At 41.8% G+C, this 16,969-nt stretch overlaps 1 protein-coding gene across 1 annotated transcript in view; it reads left to right on the forward strand.

Annotated features, from left to right (window-relative positions):
• Nucleotides 1-16,969, forward strand: part of abca1b (ATP-binding cassette, sub-family A (ABC1), member 1B) — a gene marked incomplete at its 5' end in the record, with an annotated part of 94,245 nt that overhangs the window by 74,145 nt on the left and 3,131 nt on the right. Inside the window, 14 exons of the mRNA XM_083980702.1 lie at nucleotides 183-416; nucleotides 1,432-1,506; nucleotides 2,331-2,500; nucleotides 4,073-4,250; nucleotides 5,492-5,607; nucleotides 6,656-6,800; nucleotides 6,879-7,002; nucleotides 8,233-8,362; nucleotides 9,078-9,195; nucleotides 10,324-10,386; nucleotides 10,639-10,745; nucleotides 11,095-11,236; nucleotides 13,444-13,578; nucleotides 15,263-15,366. Coding sequence (XP_083836828.1) covers nucleotides 183-416; nucleotides 1,432-1,506; nucleotides 2,331-2,500; nucleotides 4,073-4,250; nucleotides 5,492-5,607; nucleotides 6,656-6,800; nucleotides 6,879-7,002; nucleotides 8,233-8,362; nucleotides 9,078-9,195; nucleotides 10,324-10,386; nucleotides 10,639-10,745; nucleotides 11,095-11,236; nucleotides 13,444-13,578; nucleotides 15,263-15,366 — 1,841 coding nt within the window. The remainder of the gene's footprint in view (nucleotides 1-182; nucleotides 417-1,431; nucleotides 1,507-2,330; nucleotides 2,501-4,072; nucleotides 4,251-5,491; nucleotides 5,608-6,655; nucleotides 6,801-6,878; nucleotides 7,003-8,232; nucleotides 8,363-9,077; nucleotides 9,196-10,323; nucleotides 10,387-10,638; nucleotides 10,746-11,094; nucleotides 11,237-13,443; nucleotides 13,579-15,262; nucleotides 15,367-16,969) is intronic.

The following is a 16,969-nucleotide window of genomic DNA, read 5'->3' on the forward strand; positions in this document are numbered from 1 at the left end:
CAAATATTTGTGTATTTCTGGTGTTTGCTTCAAAATGTTGTCCATTTGTGTCAGTTTAGGGTCCTTGATGTTTTAGTGTGTTAGTTAGTTGTGTGTCTTCAGACTGTTTGTGTCTCTGTGCTGAAGAAGCCAATCACCACCTGTGACCTCTGACCTCTGACCTCTGACCTGTGACTCTGCAGATGAAGCTGAGCGCCAGCGACTCGCTGCAGAACCTGACGGGCAGAAACATCTCCGACTACCTGGTGAAGACCTACGCTCAGATCATCGGCAAGAGTCTGAAGAACAAAGTCTGGGTGAACGAGTTCCGGTACGGCGGCTTCTCATTGGGCGCCCGGAGCACTCAGGTGCTTCCCCCGGCCAACGAGGTGGACGACGCCATCGAACGAGTCAGGAAGATCTTCGAGCTTCAGAAGGTCGGTTTGAGAAGATGTGAACAGCCCATCATAGAAGCAAACTCAACTGGTTTTGTATCCTCAACATGTCCTGAGTGAGAGGGGAAAAAAGCCCAGAAGAATCCCATTAGGGGAAAGTTTAGAAAAAGACCCAAATATATCCCATTCATACACCTATTAATTATTTTTCTCACGTGAATAGGGTAAAATTTTTAACCTTTAGATATCTCCATGAAAATGACTGAGTTGATTACTTACATTAAGACAAACAAAAAATGTATTACAAGTTTTTTTAAATTCTTTGTTAACATGAGAACATTTGCATAAATTTGCATAGATTCCACTGTTTTGACGGCACATGTATACAGTATATAAAGGTGCTGTGGTGGGACCAGCATGAAAACTGGAATGAGTTGACTCCAGAGGTTCATGAAGGGACCTGTGTATTGTCTTGAAATTTCGGACCAAGTCACGGAGTTTACTTTCACTTTCGTCAACTTACCAACTGTACCTTTAATGAGCGAGGGCGCTTAGGCTACCATGTAAAACGAGTGCTTCCCGCAGCGACGGATTCTTGAAAAATTGCAGTCATCTTGAAATTTAAAGTGATTTCTTGTCGGTTGACCGATGGAGTCAACTCATTCCAGTTTTCATGCTGGTACCACCACAGCAACTTCATATATACATGTGCCGACAAAACGGTGGAATTTATGCAGATTTATGCAAATCTGCTCATGTTAACGAAGAATTTCAAAAAACTTGTAATACATTTTTTGTTTGTCTTAATGTAAGTAATCAACTCAGTAATTTTCATGGAGATATCTAAAGGTTACAAATTTTACCCTATTCACGTGAGAAAAATAATGAATAGGTGTATGAATGGGATATATTTGGGTCTTTTTCTAAACTTTCCACTAATGGGATTCTTCTGGGCTTTTTTCCCCTCATTCAGGACATGTTGAGGATACAAAACCAGTTGAGTTTGATTCTGTTGCAATTTGTTCAACCTTTTCTCATAAAATGTGTTTGTGTGCAGGGCGCAGCGGCGGATCGGTTCCTCGACAGTTTGTCTGGTTTCATCAACGGCCTGGACACCAAGAACAACGTCAAGGTGAGAAACGGGCAGATGCCACAGCAGCTAGCTTTGATCAGAGCAGTTAAAGGGACAGTTCAACATTTAGGCTTAAGGCTACGTTTATACGGAAACGATCCGAACAGAAAACGCAAAAGTGGCGTCGTTGCGTCTTCACTTTTTATTCCACGTTTAGACGTTTAGCGTTTTTGGGGTGGAAATCCACGTGCATACGGTGACGCAAAAGCCTGTGTAATTCAATGTTGTGAATTACCCCCATAGTCATTAAAGGGACAGTTCAACATTTAGTCAGATCCTCCTCTCACCATAATCCCTATAGTCTTAGCAGTAGGTTCGTTACCTTTAATTGTCGGTGCAAGCTATTTTTAGAACGGCGGAGCAGAGCCGTGAGCTGCTCAGAGCTACGCTACGGAGGCTCATTATGGGATTTCTTGGTTTCCCTCATCAAACTCATCAAATACACAATCCAACAACTCCACAACACAACGCTCTGGTGGACAAGTTGTGACCTGCACATTCACCACGCTATGAGATAATAACACAACGTTACCACACAGAGTTGTTTTAGAGGGAAATTCAGCCGGAACTACATTCCAGACACGGCTGCTGCTGCTGGGCGGAGGGATTTCAGAAGAGAAAGTAGTTCAGAATATTTGCTTCATGTGTCGTAACGTTACATAATGTTACATGATTATTTCCTCATGGTGAGAGGAGGGTCTGACTAAATGTTGAACTATCCCTTTAAACAATGAAGGTTAATGAGGGTTTAACTAACAACATAAAGAACTCCACCTGAGCAGTGATGATGATGATGATGATGATGATGATGATGATGTCATCAGATCTGGTTCAACAACAAAGGCTGGCACAGCATCGGCGCGTTCATCAACGTGATGAACAACGGCATCCTGAGGGCCCAGCTGCCCCCCCACCTCGACCCCCACAGCTACGGCATCAGCGCCTCCAACCACCCGCTCAACCTCACCAAGGAGCAGCTGTCCCAGGTCGCCCTGTGAGTACACACACACACACACACACGCACACGCACACACACACACACACACACACACACACACACACACACACACACACAACATTTTCTTAACTTTTTAGCGAAATTTTAATTACATTTTTTTTGAATTGTTTTTGTGAAATTTTAACACTTTTTTTTTTTATATAGTTTTTGTGAAATTTTAACACTTTTTTTTTAGAATTGTTTTTATGAAATTTTAACACTTTATTCTAGAATTTTTTAATCTTTTTTGAGAAATTATTGTTATTTTTCTAAATTTTAACACTTTTTCAAAAAAAACATTTTTTTTAACTTTTTTGAGAAATGTTACCACTTTTTTTTTTTTTATTGTTTTTGTGAAAGTTAACCACTTTATTCTAGAATTTTAAAACTTTTTCTGAGAAATTATTATTATTATTTTTCTAAATTGTACCACTTTTTCTAAAAAAGAATTTAACTTTTTTTTGAGAAATTTTACCACTTTTTTCTAGAAAATCTTTGAATTTTTATTTTATTTTTTAGAAATCTTACTAACCTAGAAATCTAGACGCACCCTAGCAGCAGCAAATATATTTGCTCCGTAGGTCGGTCTAGAAACGAGCCATAGGAACTTTTTGAGTCTCGAACACCGTTTGTGTTCACCAATCACAGCGCTCTATCTGTTTAGAGAGTCGTTGGGCGTTGGGATTTAAAATCCAAATAAAATATTGTATTTTTTTTACACCTGTGTTCCAACATTTTTCAATGCCAATACTTGTTTTAGTGTCAATACAACTTAAAATAACGTTTATTACAATGCCAAATTCTGTTTTCAATCCTTCAATATCGGCCCGATACCGATATTGATCCGATATTAGGGGTGGTGGAAAAAAAACGATTATTTATATTTTTCAAATTCTAATACAAAGGAGAGTCCTGCTGTTGCTGACTGACAGGCTGCTGCTGGCATGTTCTTCTATGGGACAGACAGTAGTGAGCTTACTTTTGAACTGTAAAATATTAAAAAATAAACCTTATTTACAACTGTTATTGAATTACTGTATGTACATCAATGTGAAACAAAAAGGCAAAATCTTCTTGCTTCAAGGTTTTATTTGTCACTCCAAATTGAAGATTATAGCCTGCCCTACAGTAAAAATGGCATACATAAAATAAAAAGAGGAGTAAAGCAATATATTAAGCAGCAATATTTAAGCATCAAAGGTGTTTAATCAAACCCACATAGTTTGAAACAACGTTAAAAACACACACAGCCAGTGTCAAAACTAAGCATAAAGCCCGCTAGCTTAATGCTAACGTATAATGTAAAAACCCATAGATGGGCTAACAGAAATTAGCATCGTTCATTTAATTCTGGCTTTAGCGCTGTTAACACGGCACAACGTGTGGACCAGCTGGTCTTCTTCCCCAATATTGGATCGGGACATCCCTAGTACAATCTATAAGTGCATTTGTGTGTATGTGTGTACCTTTGTGTGCTGCTTCTGTTGTGAAACAAGTCCACTCCACCACTCGATCGGTTCATGTCCACATCTGACCATGTGATTGGTCCCCCCCCCCCCTTGTCTCCAGGGTGACGACCTCCGTGGACGTCCTGGTGTCCATCTGTGTGATCTTCGCCATGTCCTTCGTCCCGGCGAGCTTCGTGGTCTTCCTCATCCAGGAGCGCGTCAACAAAGCCAAACACATGCAGTTCATCAGCGGCGTGCAGCCGCTGCTCTACTGGGTGGCCAACTTCATCTGGGACATGGTGAGGAGAGGAGCTTCCTATTGGCTGCATCTGGATGAACAACATCTACATAGTCGAGGATTGTTAAAATGAGTTGTTGTCCCAGACTTTTCCTCTCTGTATTATAATCCATGTGATATTTAAAGGGATAGTTCAACATTTTGGCAAATTGGCCCATTGCCATAATCCCTATAGTCATAGCAGTAGGTTCGTTACCTTTAATTGTCGGTGCAAGCTGTTTTTAGAACGGCGGAGCAGAGCCGTGAGCTGCTCAGAGCTTCGCTACGGAGGCTCATTATGGGATTTCTTGGTTTCCCTCATCAAACTCATCAAATACAAAATCCCAAAACTCCACAACGCTCTGGTGGACAAGTTGTGAGCTGCACATTCACCACGCTATGAGATAATAACACAACGTTACCACACAGAGTTGTTTTAGAGGGAAATACAGAGACTAATGATGAAAAACTGTCCCTGAAGGCAACGCACATCAGTGGTTTTTCATGTATTTCCCTCTTAAACAACTCTGTCTGGTAACGTTGTGTTATTATCTCATAGCGTGGTGAATGTGCAGCTCACAACTTGTCCACCAGAGCGTTGTGGAGTTGTTGGATTGTGTATTTGATGAGTTTGATGAGGGAAACCAAGAAATCCCATAATGAGCCTCCTCTGTAGCGTAGCTCTGAGCAGCTCACGGCTCTGCTCTGCCGTTCAAAAATAGCTTGCACCGACAATTAAAGGTAATGAACCTACTGCTATGACTATAGGGATTATGGCAATGGGCCAATTTGCCAAAATGTTGAACTATCCCTTTAAATGAAAGCTGTGAGTCGAACCACAAGCCAAGATATTTAGTGTTAATGCAGCGATTGACCATCAAAACAAGTTATAGTGCATTTAAAACCATCCAACTGAGATTTATTCATGATATGAGATTTAGATTTATTAAGCAGTCGTTTGTTTATTGAGAGTCAATGTTGTGAGTTATTAAAATCAGACTGTAAAGCTGATTCTATCTGTAATACATTAGGTTTGGATGCATATATATATATATATATATATATATATATATAACTGTGTCATCTGCATAGAGTTGAACACAACACGCAGAGAAATTGCAGGAGGTCATTTTCAACAAATGGAAAAAAGAAGTGGACCCAGAGTTGAACCCTGAGGCACGCCGCGGTGCTGAATTACAGTGTGTGTTGGTGTGTATGTGTGTGTGTGTGTGTGTTGATGTGTGTGTATTTGTGTCTCTACAGTGCAACTATATCGTCCCGGCGACGCTGGTCGTCGTCATCTTCATCTGCTTCCAACAGAAAGCCTACGTGTCGTCCAGCAACCTGCCGGTGCTCGCCCTGCTGCTGCTGCTCTACGGGTACGCAGCACTCTGCTACACTGTACTGCACTGTACTACACTATACTACACTGTACTAGGGGTATATGTATTAGCTGTGTAAAACAACGTAGCTGTTAGTTTCTTGTTTTTTTTAATAATAGTTGTCAGTTGTCAAGTGCAAGTTTTTTCCTCTAGAATTAATGAATGGTGTTGTAACACTCCTAATGCACTTGTTTTATTCTTTTTTTTTTTTTACTTTTATAACAGAAGATGGTTTTTAGTTTTACATTCAATTGACCTCTGGCTAAGCCCCGCCCCCTCCACTCACTGGGACAAACAGTCAACATTCGGTGACAGTTGCTATGGCAACAGCTGTCACAGTAGAGACATTTCACAGGAGGCAGTTGATGGTTTTTGGAGACAGAAAGATTAAATATCATCTGGAAGTCACCAAAACTTCACTTAGCTTTACTGCTATGGCTGCCGTTTGCCGCGAAACGCCGATAGCGACGGGCTAATTTTTGTTAGCCTGTCTATGGAGTTTTACATTATACGTTAGCATTAAGCTAGCGGACTTTATGCTTAGTTGTGATGCTGGCTAACATCTAAAATTCTCTGACAATATGTTGCCTCAAATACGTTGTTGACTTAACTTAGAACAGATGTAGACATCCTTGTTAAGTTTATCCACGTTTAGTTGGTGTTGTGGTCTACTGCATAACTTTATCCAGAGCAGACACTTCTCTCGGTTCAGATGTGGCTTGGGAAAGGGTTAAAAAAAAATCCCCCCCGTGGCCCAGCCTCTCAGGATACCTAGTGTCGGAGTTACATGTACCCCATGCACACCGTTTGACCATTTTAAACTTAAAATGTCAAGAAAAAACATATAAAAACCAATGAAAACTGACTAACTGCAATGCATTTCAATGGACGTGGAAGCAGAGAATGTCCGAGTGTACGGGCTAGCTATGCGCACTGTGATTGGCTCATCGTGTTTGGGGGCGTGGCTTAGCCATAGGTCAATTAGTGTCTGTTGTACCGAACTGTGACTAATGTACCGTTATACCCCTACTGTGTTGTGTTGCAGCTGGTCCATCACGCCCCTCATGTACCCGGCCTCCTTCTTCTTTAAGATCCCCAGCACGGCCTACGTCGTCCTCACCAGCGTCAACATCCTCATCGGCATCAACGGCAGCATCTCCACCTTCGTCATGGAGCTGTTCGGCAACAACGTGAGTTTTTGGCCGGAGCGTTGCCGCGGCGACGGTCGGTTCTAAAGGTCAAAAGGTTAACGTTGTGTCTGTCTACAGGAGATCGGAGGAATCAACGACATCCTGAAGAACGTGCTGCTCATCTTCCCTCACTTCTGTCTGGGCCGCGGCCTCATCGACATGGTGAAGAACCAGGCCATGGCCGACGCCCTGGAGAGATTCGGTAACACACACACACACACACACACCAAGCTCCACTGTCCATTAGGGGTGTGCCAAAAAATCGATTCACATAAGAATCACAATTCTCATTTGATGCGATTCAGAATCAATATAAAATGTCCCAAAATCGATTAAAAAAAATTATAAAATGAAACAAATCTGCTGCTGTCGGCCTCCATTTCCTTAGAATTTAAAAGGCAGCATGTTTAACTGCACTATTGTTTTTTAATAAAGAGGCACTTTTAATTTTGTTACTTAAGCAATATGTGATATAGGGATGTCACGATTATAGATTTTCTTTGTCCGATTATTGTCAGAGAAATAATCACGGTATTACGATTATCACGATTATTACGCATTAATTAATTTTACAACATATGAATGTGTAAAATCAAATACAGTCAAAATATAATTACATTACAAATTTTTACACTAAATATTTTAAGTATCTTCTATTACATATGTAACCAATTATTAATCCTCCAGGGGAAGTGTTTTAAATATTCAAATCATTAATTGTCATCTATACCAAATGTTTAAGTTTATTTTAATTGTTTGTTTTTTATCACAAATGAGACGCTAGGCTAACATTTAAATTTCTACCATGTTACGTTAAAGGTAAATTGACCAGTATTTCTTACATTTACCTTAACTTTTGTGCAAATCTGCCTCTGTGTTTCCAAAATAATCTTTTTGGGAAAGTGACGGTATTTAAGAATCTGTACGATTAATTAATTGTGGCGTTTAATACCGCGATTAATTGTGAAAACAAGTAATTGTGACATCCCTAATGTGATATTGCTTTTATGCAACAGTTTTCAACAATTCCATCTAAGCATGGATACATGTTTAAAACTCAATAAATGTGAAAAAGACACTTCAGTCATTCTGTCTTACAAACCAGACTGGAGTAGATCATGAGGATCCTTTCACACCAACAGACTGAAGCAGAAATCATTAGGAATCAAATCGTTTTGAATCGAAAATCGACTTTGAATCGAATCGTAGCCCCAAAAATCAGAATCGAATCGAATCGTGAGACAGTAAAAGATCTAAAAGATTCCCAGCCCTACTGTTCATCATCCAACACACACTCAGCTGTTTACCTGTGTGTGTGTGTGTGTGTGTGTGTGTGTGTGTGTGTGTGTGTGTGTGTGTGTGTGTGTGTGTGTGTGTGTGTGTGTGTGTGTGTGTGTGTGTGTGTGTGTGTGTGTGTGTGTGTGTGTCTCAGGTGAGAACAGGTTTCGCTCCCCTCTGGACTGGGACATGGTGGGGAAGAACCTGTTTGCTATGGCGGTGGAGGGAGCCGTGTTCTTCATCATCACCGTCCTCATCCAGTACCGCTTCTGCATCAAACCCCGGTAACACATGACACCTTCTGTTCTGTCTACGTTTTATAAATGAGCGGAGGGAAAAAATGTTCATTTAGGAGAATGAAGGAGATGAAATAAGACGAAGCTTCAGCCGACTCCTTTTCAAGTCCTTTTCAAGTATTATAGATGTAATGCATATTTTTGAGTCCAGAACAATGTGTTTGAACAAGTCCCATTTATTGAACAACTTTTCTAACTGTTTTAACTAATTTTTAACAGTATTTTCAACTTCACGGCAAACAAAATGTCAGGTGGCGCAATCAAATATTAATAAAAATATATATACATTCCTAATCTTTATTTTAAGGTTATTTCTTTGGTATCTATCCCTTAGGGTGTCTGTCTACAAACACATTCTTATTTTGTCATTGTGGGTTTTTTTTTTTTTTTTTACAATAATTTCAGATTTTTGCATTCTGTAGGTCAGGTTTTAAGTATCGTTAACATCCAATTTTACATTTAAAGACAGGAAAATAATAACACAAATTCATATATTCAGTATAATAACTACACACATTACATATAGAAACCATTTGGTTAATTTAACCTATCATTTTTTGGTTTAAATTGGTTGCACCACCTGACGAAAATTGGTTGTAATAATAATAATAATGTTGTTTATGTGATGTGTGGACTTGGTTCTACAAGACTGAAATAAACTCACTAAACTAAACTAAACTGTGTGTGTCCTCAGGGCCGTCAGCGCTCTGACCAAGCTGGGAGCTCTGGGTGAGGAGGACGAGGACGTGTCCAGAGAGAGACAGAGGATCGTCCAAGGCCTCGGACACGGTGACATCCTGGAGCTCAGACAGCTCACCAAGGTAACGACAGTAACCAAGGTGACCAGAGTAACCAAGGTGACCAGAGGATTCGGGTTCTGACCCTGGATATGTCAAGTTATCATTAATGAAACGGTGATGCACTGCAAAAATTCAAAATCTTATCAAGAATATTTGTCTTATTTCTAGTCAAAATGTCATTTCTAGGCAAAATAAATCTCATTATACTTAAAGTAAGACTCATCACATTAAAAGTAGCTTGTTTTTAGACACTTTTTACTTTTTTCAAGCATATTTTCACTTGAAATAAGTAGAAACATCTGATAGTGGAGCAAGTTTTTCTTTCTTATTACAAACATAAAAAAACCTGCTTTCACTGGCAGATTTTTGTACTTATTTCAATTGAAAATGAGTTTGAAACAAGTGAAAATGATCTAAAAACAAGTACATTTTTAAGCGATGAGTCTTATTTTAAGTGGAAAGAGATTAGTTTTGACTAAAATTGAGACATTTTGACAAGAAATAAGACAAATATTCTTGGAAAGATTTTGAGTTTTTGCAGTGTGAGCTGTGAAAGGACGACCCAGACTAAATCTGCAGCGTCTGCTATCAGTTCAATCAGAGAGGAGCTTCCTATTGGCTGCATCTAGATGAACAACATCAACATAGTTGAGGATTGTTAAAATGAGTTGTTGTCCCAGACTTTTCCTCTCTGTATTATAATCCATGTGATATTTAAATGAAAGCTGTGAGTCGAACCACAAGCCAAGATATTTAGTGTTAATGCAGCGATTGACCATCAAAACAAGTTATAGTGCATTTAAAACCATCCAACTGAGATTTATTCATGATATGAGATTTAGATTTATTAAGCAGTCGTTTGTTTATTGAGAGTCAGTGTTGTGAGTTATTAAAATCAGACTGTAAAGCTGATTCTATCTGTAATAAATTAGGTTTGGATGCATATATATATATATATATATATATATATATAACTGTGTCATCTGCATAAAGTTGAACGCAACATTCAGAGAAATTGCAGGAGGCCATTAACAACAAATGGAAAAAAGAAGTGGACCCAGAGTTGAACCCTGAGGCACGCCGCGGTGCTGAATTACAGTATTTAAAGATTTGCATGTATGATAACACATTGTTTTCTGTGTGTTGCAGGTGTTCAAGAGGAAGCAGAAACCTGCTGTGGATCGACTGTGTGTTGGGATTCCACCTGGAGAGGTGAGACTGATCACATGACTGATCACATGACCCTCATATACATCCATATAATATTAATATATATATGTATAAGATGCCACTATGCAAAAACAAACAGATTAATTTGTTCGGTCATTAACGTTGATTATAAAACAGCTCCATTAGTGTTTAATCTGTGCAGAAAATGAAGTCTTTGCTTCAGAAATGACTGATAACTAATAATTGTGTGTGTGTGTGTGTCTGTGTGCGTGTGTGTGTGTGTGCGTGCCTCAGTGTTTCGGGCTGCTCGGGGTGAACGGAGCGGGGAAGACGACGACCTTTAAGATGTTGACCGGCGACACGGTGGTGACGAGTGGAGAGGCCTTCCTGGCTGGGAAGAGGTGAGGTCAAAGGTCACGGCAGGTTCACAACGTCACCAGACAGAGTTGTTTCAGAGGTAAATACAGAGACAGTTTGATGAAAAACTGTCCCTGAAGGCAACACGCACCAGCGGTTTTGCATGAATTTCCCTCTAAAACAACTCTGTCTGGTAACGTTGTGTACACTGCACATAATATTGTTTGCACAACCTACTGCTTTGACTATAGGGATTATGGCAATGGGCCAATTTGACATAATGTTGAACTATCCCTATAATGAGTTTAGAAACAAGTGAACTTATGGAACTCTGTGTGTGTGTGTGTGTGTGTGTGTGTGTGTGTGTGTGTGTGTGTGTGTGTGTGTGTGCAGCATCCTGAGGGAGATCGACCAGGTCCACCAGAACATGGGCTACTGTCCTCAGTTCGACGCCGTCAACGAGCTGCTGACGGGACGGGAACACCTGGAGCTGTACGCCGTCCTGAGGGGCATCCCCGAACAGGAAGTCTGTGACGTGAGTGTCCACACACACACACACACCTGATAATGATAATAATAATAATAATAATCTTTATTTATAGAGCACTTTTCATGCATAAAAGCAGCCCAAAGTGCTTGAACAAAACAGTTTAAAACACAACACATCATCAACAAACAAAGCCAAGCAGTAACAGTGATAAAAGATAAAATCAATCCCTATTAAAAGCCAAATTAAAAAGATACGTTTTCAATTTCTTTTTAAAAATGGCTAATGAGTCCGCTATAGGACGAATCTCCTTGTTGTTTACAACACAAAACACACACACAGAAATAGTAATGTTTCTTCAACAATTTCAGATTTGTCTAAACGGTGATAGGGCGTGAAAAATATGATATATAGCTAAACTCTCGTTCGTTACTATTGATCTCATTCAAATTACGTGCTGGTTTTCTACCAGGAAGTAGAATGTAAACAACAAGGAGATTCGGTCTATACCAAGGGGGCAGTTGTCGGTCTGAGAAGTGAAGCTCACTTCCGCATTCAAAAAGCTGCAATCCCCTCGGCTGTCGCTGGGGGCTGGCTCCAGAAGGGAGCAACTCCAATCGAGCCCCATGTTAAAATAGCCGATTTTACAGCTTAAAAAAACATATTTACAGCCTGGTACATTTTATTTTTTTGGTCTCAATCGATAGTTTCTACCCCCGCACACACTCTGAGGGGGGTGAATTTTTTTTAAACTCTACCGTTTTACTATTATTAGGGTTAAAGTTCTGGCCAATCAGGGCGCAGAACCGTTGAGTGACAGGTCCGGCGACCGCTGCTACGAGGCCAGTGGGCGGGCTCTCGGCCGGCCAACGGCCGCACCGCTCCAAATATGGCAAGTAGAATCCAACATGGCGCGGTTCTAACCCCCGTAGTAGCGGCACAAAACAGACTCCCCCAAACCAATGGGTGACGTCACGGACGCTACGTCCATTCTTTTTACAGTCTATGGTCTATACTCAAGTCCAAAGGGAGAGCGTTCCAGAGTCTAGGACCGTTAACAACAGAAAGCAGCTTCGCCAGTTTTCTTGGACACCTTAGGAATGGTTAAAAGACAGACAACGCAGTGGCGGACCTGAGCGTTCTTATTGGAGTATAAAAAGAAAGCAAATCGCCAATATAGGATGGTGCTAGGTTATTTAAAGGGATAGTAGCATTTTTTTGTGGGGTTGTATGATCTACAAATAGCCCCTAAGTACTTTAATTGCAGTAGAAGACTCTCTGCACTCCTCCCGTTAGCAACGCCAGCCCATAATAGCCCTGCCCAGAGATTTACAACATACAGTGTTGTGAATGGACCCAAAGAAACGGCCTAAAAGAGGTTTTACCTGAAAAAAAATACACAGTTCCATTGTTCGCTATAATATAATTTTTTCCAGCCCCTCAAAGTGCAGGAAAAACGCATTTTATTTGGACCTAACCAACTGCTGATCGGTGGGCACTAACCCTGGGCGGAGGGATACGTGAGTTGGTTAGGTCCAAATAAAAACTGTGTTTTTCCTGCACTTTGAAGGGCTGGAAAAAATTATATTATAGCGAACAATAGAACTGTATAATTTTTTTCAGGTAAAACCTCTTTTAGGCCGTGAAAATAGGCCGTTTCTTTGGGTCTGTTCACAACACTGTATGTTGTAAATCTCTGGGCAGGGCTATTATGGGCTGGCGTTGCTAACGGGAGGAGTGCAGAGAGTCTTCTACTGCAATTAAAGTACTTAGGGGCTATTTGTAGATCATACAACCCCACTTTAAAAAAAATGCTACTAACCCTTTAAAGCTTTATAAATGAATAAAAGAACTTTAAAATCAATCCTAAAAGAAACAGGCAACCAGTGCAATGTAGCAAGCTGAGGAGTAATGTGATGATCTCTCTTTTTCGTATCAGTTAAAATCCTGGCTGCTGCGTTCTGGATAACTTGTAATTTCTTTAGTGACTTTCTTGGGAGACCAGTAAAAAGAGAATTGCAGTAGGAATTCAGATGACTAGTTATAAAAGCTTGTACAAGTGTTTCAGCATCATCCTGACTTTAAAAAGGTCTGATGATTTTGGCGATTTGGTTTCTCAGGTGAAAAAATGAAGTTTTTGCAACACTGTTAAAATGGCGAATAAAATTAAGATCCAGAGGAGGTCTGCCCTGTGTGTGTGTGGTGACGCTGTTTGACTGACGGCTGCCATGGCGACGTGTTTGTTTGATTGACAGGTGGCGGAGTGGGGCATCAGGAAGTTGGGTCTGGTCAAATACGCCGACAAAAGAGCGGGAAGCTACAGCGGCGGGAACCTGAGGAAGCTGTCGACCGCCATGGCCCTGGTCGGAGCGCCGCCCGTCGTCTTCCTGGTAACCGCTTAGCTCCTCCTCTTTCTCCTTCTCCTCTTCCTCCTCTTCTTCCTCCTCCTCCTTTTTCTCCTCTTCTTCCTCCTCCTCCTCTTTCTCCTCTTCTTCCTCCTCCTTCTCCTCCTCTTTCTCCTCTTCTTCCTCCTCCTCTTTCTCCTTCTTCCTCCTCCTTCTCCTCCTCTTTCTCCTTCTTCTTCCTCCTCCTTCTCCTCCTCTTCCTCTTTCTCCTTCTTTTTCCTCCTCCTCCTCTTTCTCCTCCTCCTCTTCCTCCTCCTCTTCCTCTTCCTCCTCCTCTTTCTCCTCCTCTTCTTCCTCCTCCTCCTTCTCCTCCTCCTCTTTCTCCTCCTCTTTCTCCTTCTCCTCTTTCTCCTTCTCCTCTTCCTCCTCTTCTTCCTCCTCTTCCTCCTCCTCCTCTTTCTCCTTCTTCCTCCTCCTTCTCCTCCTCTTTCTCCTTCTTCTTCCTCCTCCTTCTCCTCCTCTTCCTCTTTCTCCTTCTTTTTCCTCCTCCTCCTCTTTCTCCTCCTCCTCTTCCTCTTTCTCCTTCTTCTCCTCGTCCTCCTCTTTCTCTTTCTCCTCTTCTTCCTCCTCCTTCTTCTCCTCCTCTTTCTCCTTCTCCTCCTCTTTCTCTTTCTCCTCCTCTTTCTTCTCCTCCTCCTCTTTCTCCTTCTTCTTCCTCCTCCTCCTCCTCCTCCTCCTCCTCCTCTTCTTCCTCTTTCTCCTCTTCTTCCTCCTCTTCTTCCTCCTCCTCTTTCTTCTCCTCCTCATTCTTCTCCTCCTCCTCCTCTTTCTCCTTCTTACTCCTCCTCCTCTTCCTCCTCCTCCTCCTCTTTTTCTTCCTCCTCCTCTTTCTCCTCCTCCTTCTCCTCTTTCTCTTTCTTCCTCCTCCTTCTTCTCCTCCTCCTCTTCCTCTTTCTCCTTCTTCCTCCTCCTCCTCTTTCTCTTTCTCCTCCTCTTCCTCTTTCTCCTTCTTCCTCCTCTTTCTCTTTCTTCCTCCTCTTTCTCTTTCTCCTTCTTTCTCCTCCTCCTCCTCTTTCTCTTTCTCCTCCTCTTCCTCTTTCTCCTTCTTCCTCCTCCTCCTCCTCCTCTTTCTCTTTCTTCCTCCTCCTCCTCTTCCTCCTTCTCCTTCTTCTCCTCCTCCTCTTTCTTTTTCTCCTTCTTCCTCCTCCTCTTCCTCTTTCTCCTTCTTCCTCCTCCTCTTTCTCCTTCTTCCTCCTCCTCCTCTTTCTCTTTCTCCTCTTCTTCCTCCTCCTTCTTCTCCTCCTCCTCCTCTTCCTCTTTCTCCTTCTTCCTCCTCCTCCTCTTTCTCCTTCTTCTTCCTCCTCCTCTTTCTCCTCCTCCTCCTCCTCTTTCTCCTTCTTCTCCTCCTCCTCCTCTTTCTCCTTCTTCTTCCTCCTCCTTTCTCCTCCTCCTCCACCTCCTCCTCCTTCTCACCCGACAGTTACACAACAGCAGCAGACCCTGTCGGCCAATCAGAGAGCAGCTCAGGAGGATTGGGGGGGTTGTGGTTGTGTAACAGGTTAAATCAGCTCAGTTCATAGAGGAGAACAACACAACAATAACACATTAAACAGAGAGCAGAGGAAGAGGAAGAAGAGCGAGATGCTCCTCCCCCTGCTGCTCACCTTCTCTCTCTGCTTCCTGCTCCACCTGTGGGCTCACCTGACCCTCGCTGTTGTCGTGGTTACAGGACGAACCCACCACAGGGATGGACCCCAAGGCTCGCCGGGCGCTCTGGAACGTGATCCACAGCGTCATCAAGGAGGGACGCTCCGTCGTCCTCACCTCGCACAGGTGAGACACACACACCTGAGGACGAGCCGTGGGGGAAAACAAACCGATTCCCCCACAGACATACGTGTGAAAACGCAGCATTTTAAACCTTTGTCTAACGCTTGTCCGCTGTCATGTCTTAGTTTGAATCACTTGTATAGGACGAATCTCCTTGTTGTTTACAACTACTTCCTGGTAGAAAACCAACATGAGAACAATAGTGACGGACGAGAGTTTCACTATATTTATTACACGGCTCTATTGAATGCTGCTCTCTGATTGGTCCAGCGCTGCGTTCTGCGGTCTGTTATTTCTGTATAACGGACCGTCGTCATGTATAACAGACCGTTGCTAGGGACGCCGCTCTGATCAGCGCAGCACAGAAAAGAGAAACTATGCAGGATATTTACCTTGTGTTTCATTTTTACCGTCATTAAACAGCGTCGGACTAATAGTGATGTTAGATAAATGATTTGTAACCTGTTACAAGTAGAGTGGAGGCTCCTTCCACATCGTGGCTGGAAACCAAACCTGCTGATCAGAGCCTCTGACCCGGTGTCACAGCTCTCCTCGTCTCGGTGCAGCTGGCACCGCGGCTCCGCCACACAAACGCACCCCGTAAACAGTAATGTTAATCTCTTGTTTATGACAGATACGACTACACACAATACACACATTTTAACACGTGTATGGTAATCCATCGATCCACTGATTGATTATCAAAGGCTTCAAATGCACGAACGGGAGGAGGCTCGGCAAAACAGCGGAAGTGACCGGTCTTGCAGATTCGCTAAATGCAATTTTAAATCGATGAAAGTCGTATTTTGGTCAACATTATGTTTCAAATAAATTATTTCACTCGTAAACCGTTCCATACAACCTGTCGGGGTTTATTTCTCCATAACAACCTCCGAACTATACATTATCCCTTACATATCTAATTTTTCATGTTACTATCACCGTTTAGACTAATCTGATGTTTGTAAAGTTTATAAAACCAATGATTGGACAAACATTACTATTTACGTGTGCAGATTTTTGTAATTAGTCATGGTTATCATAGATTAGCTGGGCTAACGGTTAGCTACCTGTTTAACTTTAATAACTCAGTGACTCAATAAACGGTCCATGAAAAAATATTTTCTCCAGCGGATATCTGAGTTCCAACATGACTGTGCTAACTGGAGTAGTTTCATGTCGTGTGCCACAACGGGAGGGTTTTAACAGCTGATGTCCTGATGTTAGCTTAGCTGCTGCTGTTAGCTTAGCTACCGTTAGCTTAGCTAGCGCTGTTAGCTTAGCTACCGTTAGCTGTCCCTGTCAGCTGAGCCACTGATGCTTTCTAGACACTGTGATTCCCCCAAACTGAATAAATACAACACATAGCAACACAAAACACACACACAGAAATAGTGATGTTTCTTCAATCATTTCAGATTTGTCTAAACGGTGATAGGGCGTCAAAAATATGATATATAGCTAAACTCTCGTTCGTATTGATCTCATTCAAATTACGTGCTGGTTTTCTACCCGGAAGTAGTTGCAAACATCAAGGCGATTCGTCCTATATGCTGACAAAGAGCTAGATATTAAAAAACTCATCACGATCCGGGTCAATTGTTGT

The sequence above is a fragment of the Trachurus trachurus genome, assembly GCF_905171665.1.
Source record: "Trachurus trachurus genome assembly, chromosome: 10".
Lineage (NCBI taxonomy): Eukaryota > Metazoa > Chordata > Actinopteri > Carangiformes > Carangidae > Trachurus > Trachurus trachurus.